This window comes from Danio rerio, chromosome 13 (assembly GCF_052040795.2).
Source record: "Danio rerio strain M-AB ecotype USA chromosome 13, GRCz13ab, whole genome shotgun sequence".
Classification (NCBI taxonomy): Eukaryota; Metazoa; Chordata; class Actinopteri; order Cypriniformes; family Danionidae; genus Danio; species Danio rerio.
Window position 1 is genome coordinate 20830973 of NC_141033.1, and position 26420 is coordinate 20857392.

General features: G+C 34.6%; 2 protein-coding genes and 2 long non-coding RNA genes across 8 annotated transcripts; 3 read left to right on the top strand and 1 right to left on the bottom strand.

Annotated features, from left to right (window-relative positions):
- The first annotated feature begins 536 nt into the window (after positions 1-536).
- Positions 537-21319, top strand: LOC141377006 (uncharacterized). Its single transcript, XR_015505895.1, has 4 exons — positions 537-618; positions 714-876; positions 2546-3229; positions 20266-21319. It is a non-coding gene; the product is annotated as an uncharacterized LOC141377006 (long non-coding RNA).
- On the top strand, positions 3923-13427 carry LOC147841032 (G2/M phase-specific E3 ubiquitin-protein ligase). 4 transcript variants are annotated; one of them, XM_087279161.1, is made up of 17 exons: positions 3923-3968; positions 4736-4769; positions 4870-5015; positions 5325-5550; positions 5644-5719; positions 5824-5904; positions 5980-6101; positions 6638-6739; positions 7217-7299; positions 7531-7587; positions 7670-7875; positions 7999-8098; positions 8458-8605; positions 8751-8848; positions 11146-11290; positions 11389-11509; positions 12397-13427. In XM_087279161.1, exons 1-17 carry the CDS (start codon positions 3943-3945, stop codon positions 12699-12701), a joined length of 2076 nt encoding a protein of 691 aa, XP_087135287.1. In that variant the 5' UTR covers positions 3923-3942; the 3' UTR covers positions 12702-13427. The 4 variants fall into 4 exon arrangements, with proteins under 4 accessions (XP_087135287.1, XP_087135286.1, XP_087135289.1 ...); XM_087279160.1 differs by having other exon boundaries at positions 5824-6101; XM_087279163.1 differs by lacking the exon at positions 4870-5015.
- Positions 12159-19573, bottom strand: LOC147841033 (uncharacterized). 2 transcript variants are annotated; one of them, XM_087279175.1, is made up of 7 exons: positions 19528-19573; positions 17620-18303; positions 15692-15737; positions 15514-15605; positions 15027-15137; positions 14666-14942; positions 12159-13786 (listed from the first exon to the last, which is right to left on the bottom strand). In XM_087279175.1, the coding sequence occupies exons 1-7, from the start codon at positions 19551-19553 to the stop codon at positions 13580-13582; spliced, it is 1443 nt and encodes a 480-aa protein (XP_087135301.1). In that variant the 5' UTR covers positions 19554-19573; the 3' UTR covers positions 12159-13579. The 2 variants fall into 2 exon arrangements, with proteins under 2 accessions (XP_087135301.1, XP_087135302.1); XM_087279176.1 differs by lacking the exon at positions 15027-15137 and having other exon boundaries at positions 13422-13786.
- Positions 21320-23081: 1762 nt separating the features above from the next.
- LOC147841034 (uncharacterized) lies at positions 23082-25690 on the top strand. Its single transcript, XR_015505919.1, has 3 exons — positions 23082-23753; positions 24919-25510; positions 25566-25690. It is a non-coding gene; the product is annotated as an uncharacterized LOC147841034 (long non-coding RNA).
- Positions 25691-26420: the final 730 nt, after the last annotated feature.

A 26420-nucleotide genomic window follows, 5' to 3' on the forward strand; every position in this document is an offset into this window, starting at 1 on the left:
AAATTAACTTAAATATTATACTATAATTATTTGATTTCATTATTAAGTATGTCATATTAAATTTATAGTAGTAATGGCATTTCCTGTTTTCTGAGATTGGATTGAACAGGCTAATTCAGACTCAGGCTAATTTCCAACCACTGCATATCTTATGGGACAGTAACTTCTCAGTTGTATAAAGCAAAGTCATGCAAAAGTAAAGGTAACGACGATTAGAGTTATATAAACCAGCTCGCGTGTGCATCATGTCTGCGACTCAAACTGTATCAGAGTCGCACAAGTCCGTTGATTCGCAAACTGCGCATGCTCTCTTTGTGGACACTTTAAAATATCCGCATAATTGTCCAAATTAACGTTTAGGGTTAGGTTGCTTATTTTAATGGATATAGATCAATAGATTGTAAGTTTTCCTGTTACTATTTGAAAAATCTACCTGTAGTAGCTATCTCACCCATTAGAGGGCGATCTAGGTAGTAAGTCTCCAATCTGCTTAAAAGGAGGTAGAGAAGAAGCAGTAGGCAGGAAGTATGGTGCCTAGCACATGGAAAGGCTTCTTCACTGCGCTGTTGTTTGTTGATGCCCTTATTTGAGGAACATTTTTGTTCTTATACCTCAGATGTAAGTAGGCCTGTTTTTTTGTATATATTTCGGTTTTGTACATATGTTTTGTGTGGTGTTGGCAAGGTTTTGATTGTATGTTTGTTTATATGCAGAGGGTTTTTGGGTATACACTTTAAGTCATCAAAACAGGACCTGGACAATCCATCCTCATATCCACAGACTTTTTTCATCCACTTTCCTACTGATTCCGTGGCCAACCATTGATGAACTGTTTGCTGAACTTGATCTTTCATGTGATTCACTTAAGGACTGCTGGTATCTTTTTTGATTGCTATAAATACTGGATTCAATGAGAAAGACACTTATCAAATGCTTATTTCTGTCTAATAGTGATCATTAATGAGTTGACTGCTGATCATTTCATATCCCCAGTGTGTAACAATAATTATTCATACCTGTTGTCATATACATTTATTCTAAATACACATGAATCTCTGAAAGTTGTTTTGTGGTCTCTCAATTTCTTTAATGTAGCTTAAAAAAAAAGTAGTTGTTACAAGATGAATAGAAGTCAGTCTAATTCAAAGCATCAGCAGTTTTTTTTAAATCTCCTGTAGTCCTGTCAAGTTCTTTTACTGAAGTAAAGAATTTAGAAGCTTTGAACCTGTCTGTGTTTTTTTTTTTATTATTAAAATCTATATTGTTATATTTTATATTAAATATATATTTATACACATGCACAATGTGAAATAAGCACAAAAAATATAAGAGAATAATAGAAGGCAAAATAAATATTTTGCTAATAAATAAAGCTTTAAAATAAGTATTTTCTCTAGACAATCAGTTTGGGCCTTAAAATTTTGGAGAAAAAGGTGGGCATCGAAGTGAAAAAGGTTGAGAACCCCTGCATTAGCCTATACATAATACATTTTGTTTATTAAGCATAAAGATTTGTTTTAAAACTATTTCTAAATTCAGTTCTAATATCCAGCAAACTAATAAATGAACAACATTTACGAAATATGGTTATTTCCAAATACACATGCAATGCCCCAAATGGTCTAAAACCTGACAGGTGGGTAAATGTAAGCTTCTTTTTAACAAAATATAATATAATAAATACATATAGTAAGTAATACTACTACTAATAATGACATTATACAAAAGCAAATTGTTATGAATAAACTGAAAAAGCCCCCGAGATGGAGAAGGCATGAAAGTATGGTTTTTATATTTATGTAGGCTAGAAAATAATAATTCATTCATTCATTAATTTTCTTGTCGGCTTAGTCCCTTTATTTATCCGGGGTCGCCACAGCAGAATGAACTGCCAATTTATCCTGCTAGTTTTTACACAGCGGATGCCCTTCCAGCTGCAACCCATCTCTGGGTAAGAAAATAATAATTTTTAAAATATTTTAATCCTTAAGTTATTTTTTCTTTTGTAAAAATATTTGCGTATTGCTGTATATCCTGTGTGTAATCGATTGTTAAGCAATGCGTAAGCTAGGTGCACAAATAACGCACTCTGTGCTGGGCTAAAAACCTGCTCTAATCTAGTGTATTGAACAAATTTTGATGCTCTCGCCACCGGAGCTTAAGGCAGACCGCTTTGTCGCTATGGCAGCCAGAAGGACATTTGATGCTCTCACCTCCTTCGGTGTGAATGCACAGTTATTGTAGGCTTCCTAGACATCCTGACTCGTGTTTTTAGGCAAGTTAGAGCTAAAATCTTTAGGTCCATCCCTCACACCATCCCTTCAGGACCAGGAATTTGGGAGTTTAAGAAATTAAAATGACACATTACTATTTAAAATACTAAAAAACTGTTATTGTTATTAAAATGCGTAATTAAATAACTATTAGAAATTGTTTGATTAATTAAAATGCATTAACTCTACATATGAGAAAATTCATTAAAAAAAATTATTGTTATTTTCAAGGCTTCTGTTTGATATCAACATTGGCATTTTGCTTTTTATAGTGATCGGACATTTGCCATAGCAGGAGGTGAAGTGGAAAAGACAGGTGGTACATATTTTAGAGCTGGCACTCAATCTCAAGAGCACCTTTGGAGCACTGCCGATGAGGCTGTAAGGACTCCGTTATGGACTCCAATATTGTGGTGGACAACAGGGGACTTCTAACATAAAAAAACAGGTGTTTAAAAATGTTTGTAATGTTCGGTGTAAGCTACATGATTGTAGTTTAGGGGAAACAAAAAATCTTTCAGTATTTCTTTGCTGGGACAGTACATGGACAAAACCCAAACTAATCAATAAAAACCTTTTCCTGTTTTTTTTTTTTTTTTTTTTTTTTTTTTTTTTGTGGATACCCATCAACAGGAAATTTTGTTACATTCTACAACACTTTCCTTAAAATTGGTGTAAATGGTAGCATTGTTGTTACGGTCCCGTCTGGTGTTCTTGTGTCTTATGTCATGTGACTTCCCAGTGTTATTCCATGTGCTTTTTATGCTCATGTGCTCCTTTCTTCTGTTTTTTTCTACTTTGTTCTGGTTAGTTCCATGAGTTGCACTTGTGTTCCTCTCTTTGTGTTTGTTATCAGAGTAAAGCTGCGGTCACACTGCACTTTTCTCCCCATAGACTTCTATTCATTCACACGAGATTGCGTCAGAATGGAAACGCAAGCTTGTGTGACAAGTTTCGTATGGAGCTAGTTTTGTTTCTTTATTATTTAATCCAAAATATTTACTTTAAAGGAAAAATTAGGCACATAGTAATTAAAAAATAAAAGATTGCAAATAAAAAAAATTTCATTCAAAAAAAATATGTCAGTGATAATAAAATGTTTTGCATCGTAAAAAATAAACTATGCAGTAAGCACAATTTTCATTGCACACTCATTAATTTTGCTCTCTGTTCTGCTGTCATTTATTGCACACCTAGAATCTTTTCTTGCGAATTGAAAGGTTTTGCTTGCATGTTGAAAAGTTTTGAACCACTGTATGCTAGAGTAATTTTTGTGTCTTTATTATTCAAACAAACATATTTAGTATTAGACCAAAACTAAGTACATTGTAATTAAAAAATAAAAGATTAAAAGAAAAAAAAAAACATTTAATTTAAAAAATGTCATTGGTTAAAAAAGATCTGCATTGCAAAAAATAAACTTGCCATTTTATTCAGTTACCAGTAGGGTTTTTATTCATTTTGCTTTCTGTTGGGTCAGATTTTTTTGCGGATCTTAAATTTTTGCTTGCGAGTTGAAAAGTTTTGAACTCTTCAGCACAGGGGGCGGTATCTTCCCTCTGGGATGAGAGGCCTTTTTCCATTGGTCAAACTGGATTGACGTCACATGTTGGCCACGCCCACTACATTTTCGCGCGATTGGACTCCCTAACAGTTAGATGAACGAGCGATGGCGAGCAACAGGTCTACTTCGAGGTAAGTTAACAAAAACTGTATAACTTGTATATTATTATCCACATGTCCCATCGAATAACATAACGACTGCTATTATTAGCTCGGAGTACTTCGTAATATAGATGAATAATCTCGATTAACTTACATTTGCTGTCGGCCTTCAGTAGTGCACAGCTGCAATAGGCAACGGAAGGCCGCTGTATGTTATTTTGGAAAATATACATTAATGTACCGTCACTGTAAAAACAGGCTTTGCTTATGTCTATAGATGACAGCTTTAAAATCACTGGTTTTAGTGAAGCCGGACATCAGAGTAAATAAACATTTGTGAAAGCTAATGTTAATATGGTGCCGCAGGGGCGGCCTGGTACTAGAGGTCTGCATTCCCGTGCAGATCTCTACCTGGGACAGTATTTTTGACCGGGAGAGATTGAGGTAAAATAGGTTTGATATTCGTACATTCGTTCCTTTAACAGCCCATATATTGTTTACCACGCTAAGTTTAATATTGAGTCTGATATAGCATGCAAGGATAACGTTAACTTCAAAACAATGTTAGCACTATGTAATTGACTGTGAACAATGTTGTAACCTTACTTTGATATTCATTAACTGCTAATATGATTTCCTTTTTAAAATTTGCAAAAAAAAACTTTTGTGAAAGCCAGATTCACAGTGGCAGGCCAGGTAGACTATTGGGTCCGTCCCACCCTTTGGCCAGTCTGCCCCTGTTGTGTCTATTTAAAGATATATAAATTGTCAATCTCATTTTCTTTCTATTCTTACAGAATGGAAAACCAAGCAGGCAGATCGCAGCAACCGGTAATTATTACCTTATTCCTACAAAGTAATCAGATGATAATTTTGTAATTTGATCGGTATTGTGATAGTAGTGCTTTGCATCAAAACCTTTTTCCCCTAGTATGACCAACGTGCCATTACGGAAGCTGCACAGCATTTTATGTCCTTGGTGGCAAGAGTTATACCAGATGAAAACTCAAGACAGGGCCAGACTCAGATCCAACCCCAGCAGTCAGAAAGGGCCACAGTGGAGCATGAAATGGCTAGGTAGAACAGTAAGCATATTTTAAAGGGCCAGTTCAGGTGTTGAATATTCCAAAAAAAAAAAAAAAAACATTATATATATATAAATGTGTGTGTGTGTGTATATATATATATATATATATATATATATATATATATATATATATATATATATATATATATATATATAAATTTTTTGTAGTTACATATTTGCTGTTTAGTCATGACAATGGAAAACAGACTTGAACCTGTTCTTATGTTAAGCACAGAATGATTGTATTGTCTGATTCTTACAAAAAGTATACATAGTTTTACCTGTTCTGTCATTTCCAGATCCTTTCCTGGTTTTTTTAAAAATGCTGGCAAATATAAACGACAGCTTGCTAAAAGTCACAAGCCTGTAATCCCAGCAAAGGCACAAAAGAGATTTGCTTTCTCTGTTTCTTTGCTGGGATCTAAATCAGAAACAACCCCATCCCTGTCGGAAGAGCTCGAGTTAATGCAAGCAGGTTTAGGGAAGAGGACCCTGTCCTTAACTTCAGATTCAACACATCCAGAGGTGAGGAGTCTTAAGCAAACACATTCAAAAAAAGCAATATTTGTTGTATTAGTTGTTAAACAGTTTGTTTACTTGAAGCTTTTATTATTGTAGTTGTCAAATTTGTTACGGGAAACCTATCCAAAAATGAATGATTTGGAAGACAGATGGCTAATTTTCAAAGCGGCAGGTCTGGTTTCATTAAGTGTTCACATTCTGAAAAATAACTTGAGATTTAGAGACCACAAAACTTTTGTCATCCTGTTTCTTTTGTTGTATCACCCAACAATGTAGGTGGAAATGGACGAAGGAGACTGTCCGCTGTACCATTGGATTCAGAGGGGTATACAGGATCACTAATCAAAAATGCCTCAGGTGGAGGAAAAAATTTACTCTACATCGTACCACTTCAAGATGAGCTTGATTTGACGCCACTGTTGATGCCACCAGATGCACCTGAAATTGCAAGAATGCCAAAGGCTCATTGTAAAAAATGCAATACTTTGATGCCTCTTCAGACATTGGCTTTGCATGCTGAACAGTGTGACAACTTGGAAACTTCTGAAAATGAGGTAAAGTTCAAATTAAAATATAAAAATAAATTAGGGCTGCACAATATATATTTCAGCATCAGTATCACAATGTGATTATTTGCAGTAGTCACATTGCAGGATATATGCAATGATGAGTTTGTATTTTAATTTATCATTTGCGGGTGTTTTTCATGCCTGTCACTGTGTAATGATTTTAAAAGCATTTAGGCATAAGAAATTTACCATTTGTGACTTCAACAATGATTCATTTTTATTTTTAACATTCAATTACTGTACTCAATTACTATTACTGACTCGAAAACGATAAAACACTTTAGTTGTATCTTTTTCTTGATTTGTATTTAGGTTGTTTATTAGACTTTATGGAGATGCATTCCCACTGTAGAATCATTCCAATCAATCTAATGTCATACATTTTGTAAATAGAGATATTAAGTCATTTGGTGAAGTTGTATTCATATCACAGTATATATATATAAAAAAAAATATATATCACAATCTTAGAATTCTTAGCCCAGAATTGCATGAGACAATTATTATTATTTTGTTCACAGGAAGATGATTTGGTGTTGATAGAGGAGACAGCGTCTTCAAGGCAAAATATTGCACCTTCTAATGATGCAACATCATCCAATGTTAAACCATACGCTCAGGAGGTACACTGCACATGCTAAAACTACACATTCATTTGTGACCTTGGAACACAAAATCAGTTAAAAGTGTAATTTTTGGAAACTGGCATTTAAACATCATCTGAAATCTGAATAAAGTTTTCCGTGGTTTGTTAGGATGGGATAATATTTGGCTGAGATACAACTATTAGAATATATGGAATCAGAGGTTGCATCACTTTTAAAGTAATTCAAATGAAGTTTTTAGCAATGCACAGTACTAATCAAAACTTGATTGCTAATGTATTTACCGTAGGAAATTTACTAAATAGCATAATGAAACAATCTTTATTTTAAATTATAATGATTTTTGACAAAAATCAGAAAGTCATTAATTGTTTAGCTTTTGCCAAACATGCCTGTGCAATATAAGACTGGCTTTGTGTTCCATGGTCACAGTTAGTAATTACTTTTTTATAAAAAAAAATCACTCCAGCATACTTTTTTTGTATATATATTTAGGCACTTGAGGCCCAGTGCCCAATTTGCACAGACACATTTCTTGTTTCAGAACTAGAAGTACATGCCAGCTTTTGTGGAGAAAGGTAATACTTGTAGTTACTCACTTTAAAGCTTAAAAACAATGTTTTCTATATAACAAAAAGATTAGATCGGAACTATGTTACCTATCCTTTCTCAATTTTAATGTAATATTGATAACAGTCCTCATAACAAATCATTAAACTACTTGTGTATTTTTATGGGTTTAGAATGGCAGGAGGTTAAATAAAAACTTTCCATTTTATTTAAACACAATTTCTTTATTTGATAAAAAGCAGTCCATATGAAGTGAGAGAAGAACAACCCTCCTTTGGTTTTGATAACATCTCATGGTAAGCTAGTAAGCGGTAATCTAATTATTGTCTTGTCAAAACAATACACTACAGAGGTTGTAAATGTTTTTTTTTATTACAGTGAGGAGGACGTAATTCAATATGCAGCAGCACAGATAAATGCCACAAAAACATTTGAATTATGCGTGTCACGAGAAAATATGGTTGAGAGAGGTCTAAAGATGTGGAAACGGCAAAAAACAGGAAGCCCTGTCAATCCCTTGAAAATTAGCTTCCTGGGAGAACCCGGAGTTGACACAGGGGCACTGAGGAAAGAGTTTCTTACCAGTGTGTAGTATGCTTTTAAATATACCCTAAAATTGTTTTCAACCCAACCCCTATATATTTATATACACAAGCTGTTCTGTCACTTTGTTGCTTAAAACTTCCCTTTTCCTCTCACATATTTAGCAATTGTTGCCGGTATTGAAAAACGTCTCTTTGAAGGTGATTCAAAGAACGGAAAAATGCCCAAGTACTCCCTCAATGATCTCGATAATGAGCTGTTCAAGTAAGTGTCTTACCTTTTGGTTTAAAGCTTCACTTCATATTTACAAAATTCATTTTCAATAATTTAACGCTTGGTAAATAATGGCTGGATTTTAATTATAGCAGTAATTTTTGTGTTGATAAATGTGTATTTGAAGTGAAGCACTACAAACAAATGTCATCTGTATATGGAATAATTATTGATGAATCATTTATATAAGTACTCTGGTGTGGAGTATTTCTTGTAATTTAATGCCCTTTCATCAATTATTGCTAACATATATATATATATATATATATATATATATATATATATATATATATATATATATATATATATATATATATATATATATATATATATATATATATTTGAACTAGAGTTGCAGGTGAAATATTTGCTGTGAGCATTGCCCAAGGAGGACCAGCCCCACGGTTTATGCAAGAATGGTGTTATGAATACCTTGCAACTGGTAACATCAGACGGGATGGAGTACATGACACAGAGATATCACCACTAATTAAAATGGTAGGTCTTGTCGACAGAATTTCATTTGATACGTTTGCTGGAAAAATTAATCATCTTATCAATTATTGTATATTTTTGCTAAAATTGAACCATGCTTATTAATTAATATTGAATACAGGTAAAATGTTGCTTCAAATTGATTTAGATTGAAGACGCATCTGACCTGACCACTTACACAAAAGAAATCTTGGACTGTGGCTACACTGGACCAGTCAACACTGAGCATAAGGAAAGCATATTAAGGTATGTTATGACACTGAAATCAAGTGATCAGCATAGATCAGTAAAAGGATGTTTTAAATTCTGGGATTTGGAAAACAGGTTCATTGAAGAACTTAAATGTAGTCTTTAGCCCATCCAAATTCTTGTAAGGAAGAAAAAAATGTATTCGGTCTCTGTTGTTGTCTATACTGGTAGATTCATAGTTTGTAGTTACATAACAATTTAATTACATTGATATTCTCCCAGGAAATTTTTATGTTTTTCTAGACAGAAAATAATAATTTCAAGTTAGAAATGTGTTACTGTACCATACGAATAAAGTTTGGTGGTCTTTATAAAAGTCGAAAACAAAGGATTGAAAAACTGAAAACACTGAAAAACTAAAAACTTTTTTGTATAACTGTATATGTGTTTAAAATTGGTGTCAGACCAGATAATAGATAATAATTTTACAAAATAATAAAATAAAATACAGTTGGGGAGAGTGGGTATAAATGCAAAACGGGAGACACAAAGAAATCCCATATTCATAATCAAACACTATTTCATTATTGTATAATATTGAAAATTATTACTGCATACATATATACATATGTATATATCTGGGGTAGAAAGGTGTAAAGAGGTAAAACAGATTATTTGCATTATGGACAGAGAACAACCTTGTCTTCTGTCCTAATGATACTTTATACATTTTTAAATGGAATCTGTGAAAAAGTATATGATTGTTTTACAGGGATAACACACTTCTATGGCTATAAATTTGACCTCTATCACATGTAATTAGCATTTGTAATGATACATATGATTTTTTCGACTCCATCTCATAACTCTACAATTCATTTTCTTTTAAGCTTAGTTCCTTTAATAATCTGGGTTTGCCACAGCGGAATCAACCGCCAACTTATCCAGCATATGTTATATGTCAAAACAACACCGTTCCCTCAGCTTAACACATACAGTGTAAATAATGGACTGAACACGGAGACTGTAAAGCTTAATAAAACTCTATGCATGAAGGAAGTGCATCAAAAAGCTGGTGCTAATACAAGCATCAAAGTTGTGTCTAATACATACAAAAATATTAATACGTTTTCTATTTTTTTTTTTTTTATGTTTGTATGATGCGCTTTGGTCCACTCTCTCACGCTTTTGCAGTGCTGCCTGATGAAAGGGTTTACATCCAGACTAATGCAACGATTAAAGCACAAGTTGATCAACTTGATCTAGCAACATCTATAAAGGATGTAAAAATCTGCAATGTGAAAAACTATGTTGATCTTAGTTTGGTTTTAACATGAAGAGGTGAGCAGCTGTAGTAGTAAAAAGTGAAAGTAGGTAGCAGCCAGCATAATACAGATTGAACCAAAGCACATCAAATGATCGGTAACTAAAAAGGAAACATGTAATAAATATTTTTTTATATTAGATAGACATCTGATGCTTGATGCTGATCTGTTGAATGCGTTTTAATTTAGGCTGTTCAGTCTCTGTATTCAGTCCATTAGTTCCACTGTATCTGTTTAGCTTAGGGAACAACACCAACACTGTGACTTCAGACAGTGATATTCCAAGATGGCAGCACCCTAGCTTTAAAAACTATAGTAAAACATGCTTATTGTAATGGTTACATAAATCGTATTTGTTTAATATATTTTCACTGAAGTGGAAATCAATTTACAAAATAATATAAACTAGACTGGGCACTTCATTTCCACTTCTGTGTATTAAATAAGTATTAAATATTAATGTTTCAGATCAACTCAGAGGAAAATATTACTAATTACCGATTACTAAAAACTAGATCTCACACACACATAAATATCTCAGCTTCAACTATTGACTTGACTACTGTTAAAACAAAACTGCAGAGCTGCAACCCTTCAGGAACTGAGTTTGGCAGCTGTGGTCTAGTTGATAGATGATTGACATGGAGAGGTCAATCCCATACTTGATTCTAATATAAAGATTTAAAATGAATTATAAATAGTTCTAATTATTGATAATTTAATTTTGATACATGTGATACATATTACATAGATAATATAGCAGAATTGGTTACATTGAAATTAGCATGAGTTGTAAAGTAAATGTACTCTAGATACAAAAATCTACATTTTATCGATGTTAAAAGATCCTGTTATGTTGCCACAATAATTTGTGCTTAGTTCTGCCTTGATGTTGGGTTGCAGTTTACGGTCTTTTTCTTTAGCACTTTGTTTGCTTGTTGAGAGAGGATATTGTGTTTGCAATATGTAAGAAATAATTATCTGTCTTATGTGAGGTTGATACATTACATAATATTTTTTGTCTTTCAGAGCACTTGCTCTACATATCACCACAAAACGCATTCCAATGCTGCAACAACTCCGTGAAGGCCTTCAGATTTATGATCTAATCAAAATCATCCAAGCCAAACCACATGAGTGTCATGACCTGTTTGTTATAGGTCATGATGACAAAGTATGTACAAATAATGTGATGTTCATTCATTCACTTAGCTTTTTTTTTTTGTATGGCTTAAATGACAGATATTAAAATCTATTTTTGACTTTGTTTAGGTTGATGCCCATTACATTTCATCCCACCTAGCCCCAGAGATGAGCCCCACTGGTTCACTTAAACAAGTAAATGAGTCCAAAATCTTGGAATTCTTCCAAGATTTCTTACTTGAACTTGAAGGTATGGACAACCATTAAATTTTATTTGCTTATATTGAAGTCCAGAGGCCTGTCCTTCTTGCCTTGTTCAGTACATCTTATTCAGTACATCATATTGTTTATGAACATAACTGTTCTCTGATAATTACATAGATATGTGGCTTAGGTAAGTGCTTATTTTAAAAAGATGCACAAGTCAAGAAACCGGCCATAGAATGGAAAGGTCTTATTAATTGGAAGGGTTGTGAACACTAATGATCTCTGCTCTTAAATAAGAATTTGCAAATTATTCATACTTTAGTTGTCAATAAATATTTAAACAAACTAGGTTATCAAGAAGATTTAATCACTAAACTCTTATTTAGAAGATCTAAATAACATCTAGAAAATATGTAGATTTTTTATAAATAAACAAAAAATAAATAAAAAAAGCTTTTTAATAAATAAACAACAATTTTTACATTTGTTAAATGATTCTTCACATATTCTTATTATTTGTACAGGCTTTACACTATTTATTGTCAAGAAACCTGTATGTAGAAATTACCCTGCTATGCAAAAACACCTGTCAATTGCATATTGCAAAACAAATTTTTGTTTTATAGAGCCAAATTCATTAGTAAATTCTTGTAAGAAAACAGTCATGGCCAAAAGAGACTTTAAGTATCACATTTACTTAAAATATTAGTTTAATTCTGTATTGTTGAAAAACTTTTGGGCAGAGTAAATCCAATTCTATGAGGATGAGCTTCAAGAACCTAACAATCCTTGATCATGTTAAATAGTCATATGTACAGTCCAGCCAAGTAATCCATGTTGTAAGAACAGGCCCTGGTACACAAGTTCACATTTTAAAAGTGTAAAAAAAAAAAAGTTCATTCTAAATATATGTCTTTATTTGTTTTGAAGACACACAACCAGAAGATGATGTTGCAGGGGAATCTGATGGCATGTCTGTATCTCAGATTATGCAGTGGATCACTGGCCAATCTCACAGGCATCTACTTGTGTCCGAAAGGCAGAAATTTAAAGTTTCAATTAAGTTTGATCATTGTTGTCTGCAACATACTCCTAACCACAGTGTGTGCTACCCAATTGTCAGTGCTTGCACAAATACCATAACATTTCCTGTAGCCCACATGGCCGATTATGAATCTTTTAAAACACTCTTGCAAACTGCTGTTAAATATGGGTCAGCCTTTGACAGAGTGTAAATAGTACTGACTTGAGTATCAGTACTAATGAAAAAAAAAAGACCTGCATTTTAAACACCGCTGATTGACCATTATGTTCACATGCCCACAACATATAACTATGATTGGCTACAATGATCATCACTTCATAAAACATTTGGACTGATACACGGACACTAGAACATTTGAAAGCCACATATCAGTTAATCTTTTAGCAGATTCTTCTCAGATAAATTCTGACAGACATGGATTTCAAACGCTCCAGTCTCCGTGTGTTGGTGCAAATGCTTGGTAAAAAGTGTGAAGCAATGATCATTATACATGAGCATATGAACATGATGGTCAATCAGCAGTGTTCAAGAATCCACTTAACAGCACTTAAGATGCATTATCATATTTTGTACATTTGTATTACTGATACCAAGGTTACTTTTGACAACGGTAGTCTACTGTAGAAAATCAGTTCATGGATTCCTGGTTAACATTATCTTTTCTGCACTTGGGACGTTAAGTTTTTATTTGATGCATGTTTAAATGCATTTAAGCCTAAATGTTTTTGAGTAAACATTTGTTTCCACACATTGACACACCTTTTGTGGGGGTAAAAAGTTCTAATGGAAAACAACTTCCTGTTAGCATACTGAGATACTTGTAATTGATAACTACGTCTTAAGTCTACGTCACAATGTAAAATTCATCAGTTTCAATAATTTCCCTAATAAATTACACTTAAAACAAACCTAAAAACAAGACTTTTTTATGTTTTTTTTTCATGCAGCAAACATTGACAGTTTTTACTACATAAATATTACTATAAACTATCAACAGGTCTATAAAAACAGCATATACAGAACATAACAAAGACAAGCACTTGTAGCTATTTCAATGTCCAAAAATGTTTATGTCATTAAATTTAATGCAAATTCGCGTGTTTGCAAATATATGTCATAACCAAAGGATAAGGACTCAGTGGTGGGGTTCACTTGATTCTGTAGACTAGCAAGCCCAGCCGGTGACAAGGGACAATGTACTTCTGGGACAATGACTCCACTGTTAGAGTGAGCTGTGTGTTGATTGTTGAACAGCATCTCCTCAGCTTGCAAAATCTGGCATTGGAAGAGAGGATAGCGGGTGGGGAAGGCCATTAAGATATTAATTATAAGAACAATCAGCATACAAAGTATGACAGTATGGTTTTTGATTACAGAGTTCCCACTCTAAGCTAAACAAAATCAAATTCAAAATATTTTTCATGACCTAGTATGATTGGTAATACCAGGCTGCTGTTGTGTTTTGCATAACATTAAAATAGTTTTGGATGGAACATAACTTTGCAATGATTTAATTGCCACTATGAGACCAATGTTAGAAAATGCAATTTACTTATTTTTTTACTGTTTGCATGGCTGTAAAGTGCTCTCTCTCTTACTTGTAAACCTCAATAATAGATTACAGACTTTACTTTTAGCTTTTAGGTCATCTTTTTAAAATCCAGACTTTGGAGTAGACATTTGGAAGACAAAGCTACTAAGTTATATTTTCCTGGCTTGTTTGCCCTAGTTAGCAGGTAGTCTGGTGATTGCATTTGACTTCAGAGACTGGTTGTTGATGGGCTTGAAAACATTCAATATCTAATAGGAACAGATATTCCATTACATGACTTTTCCAAAATTCCATGACCCATGGAAACTCTGTTTTGCACTTTCATACATTAAACCTTCAATTCATATAAACTCCAAAGGTTTTTTACTGATGGATATGTTTATACATAATTTATCTGATTGTATACATTTTTTTAACAAAAATTGTGAAAATTTATTTTTGTACATTTTTAAAGATAATGATGAAAATGTATAATGTATGCACTTAGCATACTTAATTAGGTAATGACTCATTTGAAGCTAAGTAAAACTGGAGAAATAAGATGATATCTATTAATTGTTGTTGTAGTTCAAGTGTATTGCCTTAAGAGGCATATACTATACCTCTGAAAAATCAGGCTCTGAGACAGGTGCTTGCAACATCCCGATATTCCAGAGCTCATTGGGTGTCAAGTTTCCCTCTGTTCGCAAGGGATGACAATTCCAAATATCTGTAAAATGCTGCAAGTCTGCATGAATTCTGGGGATGAAAACATATCCTACACAGAAAAGGTCAACATCACTGGACAGATCAATGAATCTCTCCTCTTCTAAGGTGTGGAGCACATTGTAGTAACTTGATGTTACAGAGGTCCAAACATCTCTCCACAACCGTTCCACTCTAAAACAGACAGAAAATGTATAAAGTATGAAAAAATGGTTAATTGCAAAGCATCTTTCAAGTTTATTTTGTTTACTTAACTACCTCTGATTGTGCACACTTTTGCCAGCAATAAAACTGCCACGGCCAGTTCCTCTCACAGTAAACATGCACCGAGCAATGTCTACATTCTCAACCCCTTGGTCTGCTCGGACTCTTTTAACAGAAAAGTCAGAAAGAGTTTTTTATTCATTCAAATATATGACTTTGCTTTTTTATATTAAATATATATTATAAAATTTTTTACAAATTGTAAAACTTTAGATTTCTAAAGCAACAAAACAATGACTTAACTAATCTCTTAAACTAATGTTTTGTAGATAATAATAAATTAAATAAATATGCTTAAACAATAGGCCCTCCAAATCTTTTTATTTTTATTTTTGTTATCTCTTCTCACCATCTCTCTCTACCAGCCAACAGACAGTGGTTCTTTTAAAATTTTTGAAAATGTTTAAATGTTCAAACTAGTACTATGAAATCACACCATTTGTCAAAAAATTGTGGCCATTATTTAGTGCAATGTGCATACCTTGATGGCCATCCATTTTTGTTCACTCCATTCATGAAAAATCCAAAAGCTGTACTGGCTTTGTTATTCCCAGCAACATCCAAGTAGAAGACCTGTTCAAGAAAGAGACATGCAAAGTCTAATTTTGTGCAAGAAATGCAAAACAAATTGGTATACAGATAAAATGATTAAAGATTACCTTCCGCGAAAAGCCATCAACAGCCCCAAAAACCACTATATTGTACCTATTAAAACAAGTGTATAATGAGGAATTAAAATGAGATTACAAAGACAACTTTTCCTACACAATAAAAACCGACAAAAGTTTGATAGCTATAATTAATTGTACTAAAATTTTTAAGATGGAAATAAATTTATATATATATACAGTATTTATACTCCAGTTCTGTCTGGTTCTTGAATCTGATTGGCTGATAGCCGTGCAATATTATGCAATATCAGAACTTGTACCGCTTCCTCAACCTTTAACCTTTTGTATCAATTCACCCACATAGACTGACAGCAGCTCAATAAACTCACTACAGTTTGACAAATATTGCAGCTGTTAGGCACGATGTAGATTTGAGGCTTTTTTAGTCAAAAATATAGTTTTTTATAGATTGCAACTATGCACTTTATTCAAGGATAGTGCCTATTTTAAATATTTATAATTTTAGAGATACAGCACCATCCACAAAATGGCTACAGAGACTGCATAATAAGCCCTGAAAGGAGAGGAAAAATTTTAAACTACAGCTGATCAAATCATTATTAAACTGGTGAGTGACTTTCTGAGTCGATCTCTCTCTGTTTTGTATGTTGTAGTGCTGTATTTATTCTATAGTAATTTTAGTGTTTTGAGTGTGAGATGGGACTTGCATATCAGGAACATGTATTTTGTGTTGACCATGCTTTGTATAACCCTGAGTTACTTTTTTGGTTGGCCATCTGTTTGTTTCTAATTAATCTCTTGTTTTTGTTACTGCAGACTTGTTCAGTAAACAGAGAGAATGAAGAAATGCCCACATGTTTTTAGTGTTTTTCCTTATAGCAATCACAACAGTAATCTGGTAGTGATTGCGCTGCCTTTATCTGAGTTAATTATTGTGATCTACCAACTGCAACAGAGAAATACTGGGAAAATAACACTCGAAGCAGTGTGATGTGGTTGTATATCATCACTGGTGGGACACTAAAGCACTCGGCCTGTGGCCTTGTGCCAACGGACGCCTCCCACCAGTGCTGGTATACAGCCACATCGCACTGTTACAAGTGTAATATTGTGGCATGAACAGCATGAAATGAGAAAGAAAAATGATAAACACATATGGGCATTTCTTTTTTCTCTCTGTTTACTGAACCAGTCTGCAGTATAGAAAACAGGAGATTGATTAGAAACAAACAGTTGACCAACCAAAAAACTCAGGGTTATACAAAGAGTGGTCAACACAAAATACACACATTCCTGATATGCGAGTCCCATGTCATACTAAATACACTACATTTACTAAAGTATAAATACAGTACTACAACATACAAAATAGAGATCGACTCAGAAAGTCACTTACCAGTTTAATAATGATTTGATCAGCTGTAGTATGAAATTTACACTGGGTTTCCTCTCCTCTAAGGGCTTATTATGAGGTCTCTGTCGCCATCTTGTGGATGGACAACATCAACCCTCTTTGCTCTGCTTAATGACAGGCTGATGGCCACTGACAGTGTCTCTCAGAAATTATAAATATTTGAAATAGGCACTATCCTTAAATAAACTGCATATTTGCAATATAAACAAATACATTCTAGCCTAAAAAAGCCTCAAAAGTACATCATGTTGCCCAACAGCATCAGTATTTGTCAAACTGTAGAGCGTCCTCTGCTTGTCGCTGTATGTGGGCAGAGTATTACACAAGGGTGAAGAGGTGGAACTAGTGCTGTTATTTGCAGAATATTGCATAGATATATCAGCCAATCAGATTTAAGAACCAGACAGAACTGTTGTGTATGTGTGTGTGTGTGTATATATATATATATATATATATATATATATATATATATATATATATATATATATATATATATATATATACATATATCTGTGTGTGTATATATGAATACTTTTTTTACCTTATCAACTTGTGATTGGTGTCTATGTGGAGAAGAGACAAGGGAGCAGGAACAGAGTATACACGTCTTGCAATGCAAGACAGCTGGACCATTCTTGAAAGTACCCCAGCACCATCTACACGTTGCATAGACATCTTTACTTGTCTCCATGTAACTCTGTGTCCCATTGCTTGTAGAGATCCCTTTACAAGCCTATATCCAGCATGAGGCATTCTTCCTTTTATAGATCTAACCTTCTGATCAAGCTCATGATCTGAAATATCTGAATAGCTTTTCCTTACTGACAGATTTTCCTCCTTCATTCGCCTGTATAAGGTAGATCTTGAAATACCATGCACTTTAGCCAGAGAGGCCAGTGGTAAGTGCATGCTGAGCAAATCTTGAAGTGTTTCTCTTTGTATGCTTAACTTGGGACGCCCCACACTTCCAAAACTTTCAGCCACAGCTACATTTTCTAAAAGTGGAGGGACAAAACTCTGTGAGAGGTAGCTAGAGATGACCTCAGATAAGTGTTCAAGAGCATCCACCACGCACTGTGGAATTTCTAAATATGATGCTCCTGTTCGAAGAAACAGTAGCTCTTGACTGCAAACCAACTGCAGATATTCAACATCAATGGGCTGCCGATCAATAACGTGCCCCAGTCTATCAGCGGACCTACGCAAAATCTCCCACTGAAGAGATCTGTAAAGATAAACAATATAGCTATTAACAATATTACTTGAAAAGGTAACATTCATGGCATTCAGAAGCATTGCATAGCATTGCATCAAATGTGAAGGAATAGGTGATATGGACTTGAAATTAATTCAAAATATTTTCTGGTATGTTGTTCTACAAAATAATGGTTTCTTCCTGATTATGTGACATGAAATCATGTTCCTTCACAAAAACAAAAGATTTTTCAAAAGGTAATCTTTTGAAAAGAAATTGAATTAAGTAAAATTGAATGATCTACTTTAGCACAGACTGCATGGTACAACCCTGACCGAACCTATTATCACTGGAAGACTGGGTATGATTTTTACTGGTAAGTTGTCGACAAAATATTGCCATTTCTTTAACTTCAACTTTGACTGAACAAAAAATGTTTATTTAAAAATATATATTTTATTTTCTTACAGTACTTTATCAAATGTTCAGTTTCAGAGATTATGTATATACAATAAAAAAGAGAACAAATTCTGTAGTCAATAGATCTAATTTGGATTTGGAAACGTGTATTTTACGTTATATCTGCATTTGATTTAATTTCAGATTTGATCCTTAAATATTTTGATTGTCTGAATAGAAAATATCACCTAACGTTACTACAGTAACAGAAGTAAAGCAAATAAGCATCAGCATAAACTTATTTGAATGTCATCATGCTTGGAATAGTGAAGATTTAACATAAATTTAATTAAGAAAAATAAGGTTTTTAAACAGTAATCAGTAAACACAAAAAGAAAAAAACGTGTATAAAAATTTTATATAAAGCTTAGACTATATATTACATAATTAAACAAGATATTTAATTTAAAAATGTGAAACTTTATATATTATTCTTACATGTCTAACATTACAGGTAAAAGAATGCTTCGTTTTGTGAACCTTGATAATTTACTACAAAAGTTTCCGACCGGAAGTTAAGGTACACCTGGCCTTCATCTACAGACATCATACAGACATAAGCAAAGCCTGTTTTTACAGTGACGGTACATTAATGTATATTTTCCAAAATAACATACAGCGGCCTTCCGTTGCCTATTGCAGCTGTGCACTACTGAAGGCCGACAGCAAATGTAAGTTAATCGAGATTATTCATCTATATTACGAAGTACTCCGAGCTAATAATAGCAGTCGTTATGTTATTCGATGGGACATGTGGATAATAATATACAAGTTATACAGTTTTTGTTAACTTACCTCGAAGTAGACCTGTTGCTCGCCATCGCTCGTTCATCTAACTGTTAGGGAGTCCAATCGCGCGAAAATGTAGTGGGCGTGGCCAACATGTGACGTCAATCCAGTTTGACCAATGGAAAAAGGCCTCTCATCCCAGAGGGAAGATACCGCCCCCTGTGCTGAAGAGTTCAAAACTTTTCAACTCGCAAGCAAAAATTTAAGATCCGCAAAAAAATCTGACCCAACAGAAAGCAAAATGAATAAAAACCCTACTGGTAACTGAATAAAATGGCAAGTTTATTTTTTGCAATGCAGATCTTTTTTAACCAATGACATTTTTTAAATTAAATGTTTTTTTTTTCTTTTAATCTTTTATTTTTTAATTACAATGTACTTAGTTTTGGTCTAATACTAAATATGTTTGTTTGAATAATAAAGACACAAAAATTACTCTAGCATACAGTGGTTCAAAACTTTTCAACATGCAAGCAAAACCTTTCAATTCGCAAGCAAAGATTCTAGATGTGCAATAAATGACAGCAGAACAGAGAGCAAAATTAATGAGTGTGCAATGAAAATTGTGCTTACTGCATAGTTTATTTTTTACGATGCAAAACATTTTATTATCACTGACATATTTTTTTTGAATGAAATTTTTTTTATTTGCAATCTTTTATTTTTTAATTACTATGTGCCTAATTTTTCCTTTAAAGTAAATATTTTGGATTAAATAATAAAGAAACAAAACTAGCTCCATAGTTTCGCAGTTCGCTGCATTGGAAAATTCAAGCTCCCAACATCGTGTGACTTTGCATTTTGTTTGAAAATAGAATATCAGGTTGAAATCAGAACCAAATGTCAGGCCGACATCAGTGTCCAATGTTGGACAGACTTGCATTTTGGTCACTTTTCAACACAACCTAAAAACAACAAAATATCAGTTTCTAATGATGTTACAGCTTAATGTTGCATCAGCTATACCAATATGGCATTTTAGAGACGTTGGATTTTGGTTGCTATATCTGAATAAATGTCAATATGACATCGGTTTAAGATGTTGGCTCGATGTTGGATTTTGGTCACCTTCTAACACAACCTAAATTGAACAATCTATCAACTTCATTATTAAGACCTCAAAATAAAATTGTCCTTAGATGCTCACAACCTTAATCTAACCTATTATTAATTTCTTATGACATTGTGTGTCTGCTGGGTTAATATAATACAAGATTGTCTAAAACATGAAAATGTTTTGAATAATTATAACCAAAAAATGAAAGTTAATAGGTTGTCTAAAATCATTCAATAACTTTATGCAACTTAATATGGACATTAAGAGAATGTTTTAGAACCTAAATATGTACCATCCAAGAGCAAACACAAAGCTTTCAGACAATCCACTTGTTCTTTACAAAAATCTTCTGATATTTATATTAAAGAGTAAAAAAAAAAAAACTGCAGAGTCAATATGCTTTTTATGAATCGACAAAGGTTATAGAAAAAGTTTGTATTTTCACTTTTAAATGTGTGTGTTTAAAACACTGTATCTTTGTTTACTGAAAATGTTTGCGATAACATTGTTCAAAGAGTGGACAAGAGGAAACAGAAAAAAAGTGATGAAGGGCTTAACAACAGACCCTCAAGTTTATCTGATCTGACTGGAACTGAAGCCGTGTAACTAAGAGTGAAAACAAGTGCACATATAGCATGCTGTAACGAGGAGACTGACACGGAGGGATCCATTATGCAGTATTTATTAGTCACACTCACACATCCAATACGCACAAAGGTGCGTACACACAACAACAGTATCAAAAAGGGTTTTAAGGCTGGCGGCTGACAGACTCAGAGTGATTTACCAGGCATGGGTCAGAGGCAGGCGGCGTGGTTCAGAGTCCGTGTATCAGGCTAGGGTCGTGGGCAGGCAGCGTGTATCAGAGTCCGTGTATCAGGCTTGGGTCGTGGGCAGGCAGAAGGTAAATCAGAGTCAGAAACAGTCCGGAGTAATGCACAGGAGATCAGGCAGGAAATAACGCTCAGTAATGCTGGCCGGGGCTGAACAAGACTTCGAGTTCAGGTTTGAGTGTGGCTTAAGTAGGTAGCGTGGGTCATTAACTGGATGGAGATTCCTCACAGCACATTCACATTTTAATCTGAAAAACAAAACTGAAGTTAACACCTTGTATTTGTATTATGTTGTCTTTTCCATTATTAGCCTACTAAAAGGGCCTGTATATATATATATATATATATATATATATATATATATATATATATATATATATTAGGGATGTGCGGAGCAGCCGGTATTTGTATTTGTATTTGTTGAGGGGGGAAAAGTATTTGTATTTGTATTCGAGTAAAATTCAAGATGGCGCAAAAATATATATTTTTTCTATTACACTTATAATTTACGTTATAGTGAAAGTATTGTTTAATTATACCCATTATATAAATTATAGACATGCAATATTGGCTGTTGTTTTTGAACATGTGATAAGAAATGTCATTGAAAAGATAATAACATAGAAGCCATTATCTCATCCATGGTTAAACCAACAACTAATAAAATACCATTGTGAATATTATGAACCCCACCACCACCGTTCTTGTTGAAGGACACTGAATAGACAGAATAAAAACAAATAATACTTCAAAAAACTGTTCTTCTTCTGAAAGAACTTCTTTCCAATGGACAGAATTCCAAAAACTAATATTAACTAAATAAATCTACATAAAACCCTGCCCGGGAGATCTGGCAGAACAAAAGTATTCTATATAATACTAAAAGATACAGCCCTGCTATTATCATCTGCCAGCCACAAAAAAAGACACAAAGTTTGTTTGTTTGTTTTTTTCATGTTTGAAACTGACTTGCTGGGGCAGAATGTGGCTGTGTTGATGGTTTGGTGCATGTGGAGGATTTAGTAGAAAATAGCTGTGCTGATTGAGGGGATTGATGCTTGTGGGGGGTTCACAGACAGTATCAGGAGAGGATGCTTTTAGTGCATGTGATAATACATTACATAGAAGGTTGCGCGGTGGCACAGTGAGTAGCACTGTCGCCTGACAGCAAGAAGGTTGCTGGTTCGAGCCCCAACTGGGTTATCCCCATGTTGGCGTGGGTTTCTTCCGGGTGCTCCGGTTTCCACCACAGTCCAAACACATGCAATGCAGGTGAATTGGGTAAGCTAAATTGTCCCTATTATATGTGTGTGAAAGAGAGTGTATGGATGTTTCCCAGTGCTGGGTAGCAGCTGGAAGGGCAGCCACTGCGTAAAACATATGCTGGATAAATTGGTGGTTCATTCCACTGTGGCAACCCCAGATTGATAACGGGATTTAGCCGAAAAGAAATGAATGAATGATTATGAATAGAAAATGTTGACAGATGTTTAATATCGCTGCCTCTGCTGATTTCACTTTTGCACACATTATACAGTATCACTTTGTTTTATCTGCAGCTCCACTGACTGTAAAATTCTTCCACACAGAACCTGAAGGTTTTTTTTTTCTTTTGACTGGTGGAGGACCAAGAAATGGCTCAGCTCAGCTCAGTCTTTTTCACTCTTTTTCTGGGTGCCCAATTGTATTTGAGGAGTTTCAAGTTAATAAAAAGTGAGGGAAGCTATGTTAAGGTTAACTAGCCTATAGCATATATCTTGCTGTCTGCAAAAGACAGTAATTTAGACGTACCATATAACTCCCATAAGTGGATACTATTCGACACAACTGCACAAGCATCGTTTTAACCTTTATAAACGAACGTTAACGTTACTCTATCAACAGTCTATTGTCTAAATTACCGCGCTAACAGAGCTAACGTTGCATAAACAGACCACCCGGTTGCACACGTCAATAATGCAGCGTAATAGAATATCCCGATCAAACTCCGCTTCAACTCTGCTACAAGTTTATAAACTGCCCTTGGAACCCAATTAAGGTACAAAAATCTATTTAACAAAAATAGTGATGCAGTGAAATATTTTTTTCGCTCAGCCAAGCCTTCTGTCTGTTGCTGTGGAGAAGCTTGTGCCAGACACCTTTTATCTCCGCCCCGCCCTCCGACTACTGACTGAGGCCGTACTCACACTAGGTACAGTTGCCTCGAACTGGGCCAAAGCACGCTTGTCCCCCCTCCCGTCTCCCCTGACGGCCCGCGCTCACACCATATCGGGCCTCGGCAAGCTTACGTCATCGCTGCTGCTCTGTTCAGTGAGAAGCGCTCTCTATGGCAAGCCTTTTTAGTAGGGATGTAACGGTATCAGAATTTCACGGTACGGTAATACCTCGGTATGAATGTCACGGTACGGTATTTATTGAATCATTTACAGGAAAAAAAAAAAACTTTTGAAAATACTCCAAAAAAGTGCCAAAAGTGTCAATGACATACAAATTAGCCATCTATCTGTTAGCTTTGAAACAGGAACTTCAATTTTAATAACAAAAAATTATTAAACCATGTAAAAAAAATAAAGTTTCAATTTAGTATTGTTAAAAACTCATCACATTTAACATTTAATCACTCACTTAGATAGAGATGGGTTTAAAGGAAAATTATCATATAACTATAATCTGGTAAAAGCTGGTATTTCTGGGTATTTACAATGTCCCCTGCAACAGAAAAAACCCCTCTCATTTGGGACTGAGGATTCTGGGACAAGAGAGATATGACTTGGCCCATGTTGACAGCAGTGGGGTAACGTTGTGCATTGTCTTTCCCCCACTTGAGAGGACAAACCATGAGTGAGATAGAGATCTCTTTGCGGTACAAGTCAATGTCTGCATCAATCTGAACAGTGTGCTGTGTTTCTGCAGTCCCCATGACTGTTATTAGTCGTATTCCCCAACTTGCAGGCACGTGCACACATAGGGCTCAACCTGTGCAGTGTACATGCCCTTTTTAGTCTTGGATAGAAAATGCCCTTCCAAAACGATCAAAAAAGCCCCCGCGACGCGACACAACCTCCGTCCAGTCCAGCCCTTCAGTAGGCGCGCGATAACACCTCTCTTGAGTATGCGCGCTCAACCCCCCCCTCGGCGCTTTACAATACGCGCGCCACAACACAGCTGATCAGAACGCGCGCGACAGCACCGCTATTCAGCACGCGCGCGGCGACAACACCCGCTTTAGGTTCGATCATTTCCATCTTTTTTTCATCTCCGCTACTAGCAGCACACTCCATTTCCGCATTACTGGATCTGTAGCGACAACAGACCGCAAAGGATTATGGCCACGCCGGGGCTGATGGGAAATTAAGTTTCAGCTACCTCCCGTTCGCTTCATTCGCCTGAGCAAATTTTCTCAGAAGACCTATAGTTTTACCGAGTCATGCGACTTCGGTAATATCGAAAAAATTTAATATTGCGGTATGATGGTATTTACAATACCGTTACATCCCTACTTTTTAGCATTTAAATCTTTGTTCTGACTCCATAAATATATTAGAGATATCTCTAATTATATTTTGACTAGTCATAATTATAATTCCACTACTCAGAATGACAATTAGACATATCTGCAATTACAATTGTGCTAGTACGAAATCAGATGAATTTTGACTAGTAACAATTGTAATTGATATCTCTGAGTTTTTACTAGTCATAATACATTTAGAGATATCTTTAATTCATCATATTTAGAGATATTTACAAATATATTTTAAGATATCTCTAATTAATTTACTAAAAGTCTAATTACAGTTGTAGATATCTTGAATTGGATTTTTGACTAGTTAAAATTCATTTGGAGATATATCTAATTACAATTGTGACTAGTCAAAACTTATTTAGAGATATCTGCAAATATTTTTCAATGGAAGTCAATGGAGGAATATGACTAGTCAGTCATAATATATTTGCAGATATTTCCAATCTGACTAGTCGAATTATAATTATGACAAGTCAAAATATAATTAGAGATATCTCTAAATATATTTATGGATAGTCTGAACAAGGTTTGAATGCTAAAACGGCTTGCCATACGCTCTCACCCAGTAGCACAGTGGAGAGTTCTCTAGTTATATCCTTTCAGTCGTTTGTTATGCAGTGACATGCAGTCAAATATTTCGCCAAACAGTCCTTAGGGATGCGGTGACACGCAGTCAGATATTTTACCGGACAGATCCGCCACTTTTGGCGCGCATAAACAATCATAAAGCTCTCGTGCTGCAGGAATGAGGAGCAGTGACGTGCAGTGAGAGGTTTGCGTCTTTAATAAACTACGGCAGTTTGCGATCACTGAACAGTAAGAATGATTAATAAATCCATATGATACAACCCCTTAAAAGTCACGTCTCGCTTTCAGTTTCCGGCTTTGGCGCGTTTTGCACTGAGCGTGTCTCTCTCTCTCTCTCTCTCTGTCTCTCTCTCTCTCTCTCTCTCTCTCTCTCTCTCACTCACTCACTCACGCGGGCATGCACTGTGGTCTCATGAGGAAACGCTGCTTTTTGATATAGTGTTTTTCTTGCTCCCGAATACAAATAATTTTTCAAGTATTTGTTCAAATCAAGTATTCGTAAAAACACACTATTCGTGCCTTTCCGAATACCGGGTACGGGTTCGGCTCCACCCTTAATATATATATATATATATATATATATATATATATATAGGTGGACATAGATTCATTTAATTTATTTGGAATTAATCTATATTAATCTAAATAAAATGGCTTATTTGAATCCTGCAGAAGGCATTCAGAATATGTATGCTGCCCAAATCATGACTGAAAGTAAGTCTTAGAGAACGGGTTTCTCAAGCCAGGTGGCGCATTAGACCAGAGGCTCATCTCCTGTTTTCAAAATGCATCACAAACTGCTTGTGAAACTGTTCTACTATGATAATTGTTGATGAAAATAAATGATGTTCAATAAGATGTACTTGTGTTTACTAACTGTTTATTCAGTTAAACA

Coding starts and splice junctions, on each gene's coding strand:
- LOC147841033 (XM_087279175.1), bottom strand. CDS start 19,553: ATGGCGAGCAACAGGTCTACTTCGAG. Junction 15,738..17,619: donor ACCAATCACAAGTTGATAAG/GTAAAAAAAGTA, acceptor TTGTTTTAATAG/GTACAATATAGTGGTTTTTG. Junction 15,138..15,513: donor AAAAATGGATGGCCATCAAG/GTATGCACATTG, acceptor TTCTGTTAAAAG/AGTCCGAGCAGACCAAGGGG.
- LOC147841032 (XM_087279160.1), top strand. CDS start 3,943: ATGGCGAGCAACAGGTCTACTTCGAG. Junction 4,770..4,869: donor CAGGCAGATCGCAGCAACCG/GTAATTATTACC, acceptor TTTTTCCCCTAG/TATGACCAACGTGCCATTAC. Junction 8,606..8,750: donor TATCACCACTAATTAAAATG/GTAGGTCTTGTC, acceptor AAATTGATTTAG/ATTGAAGACGCATCTGACCT.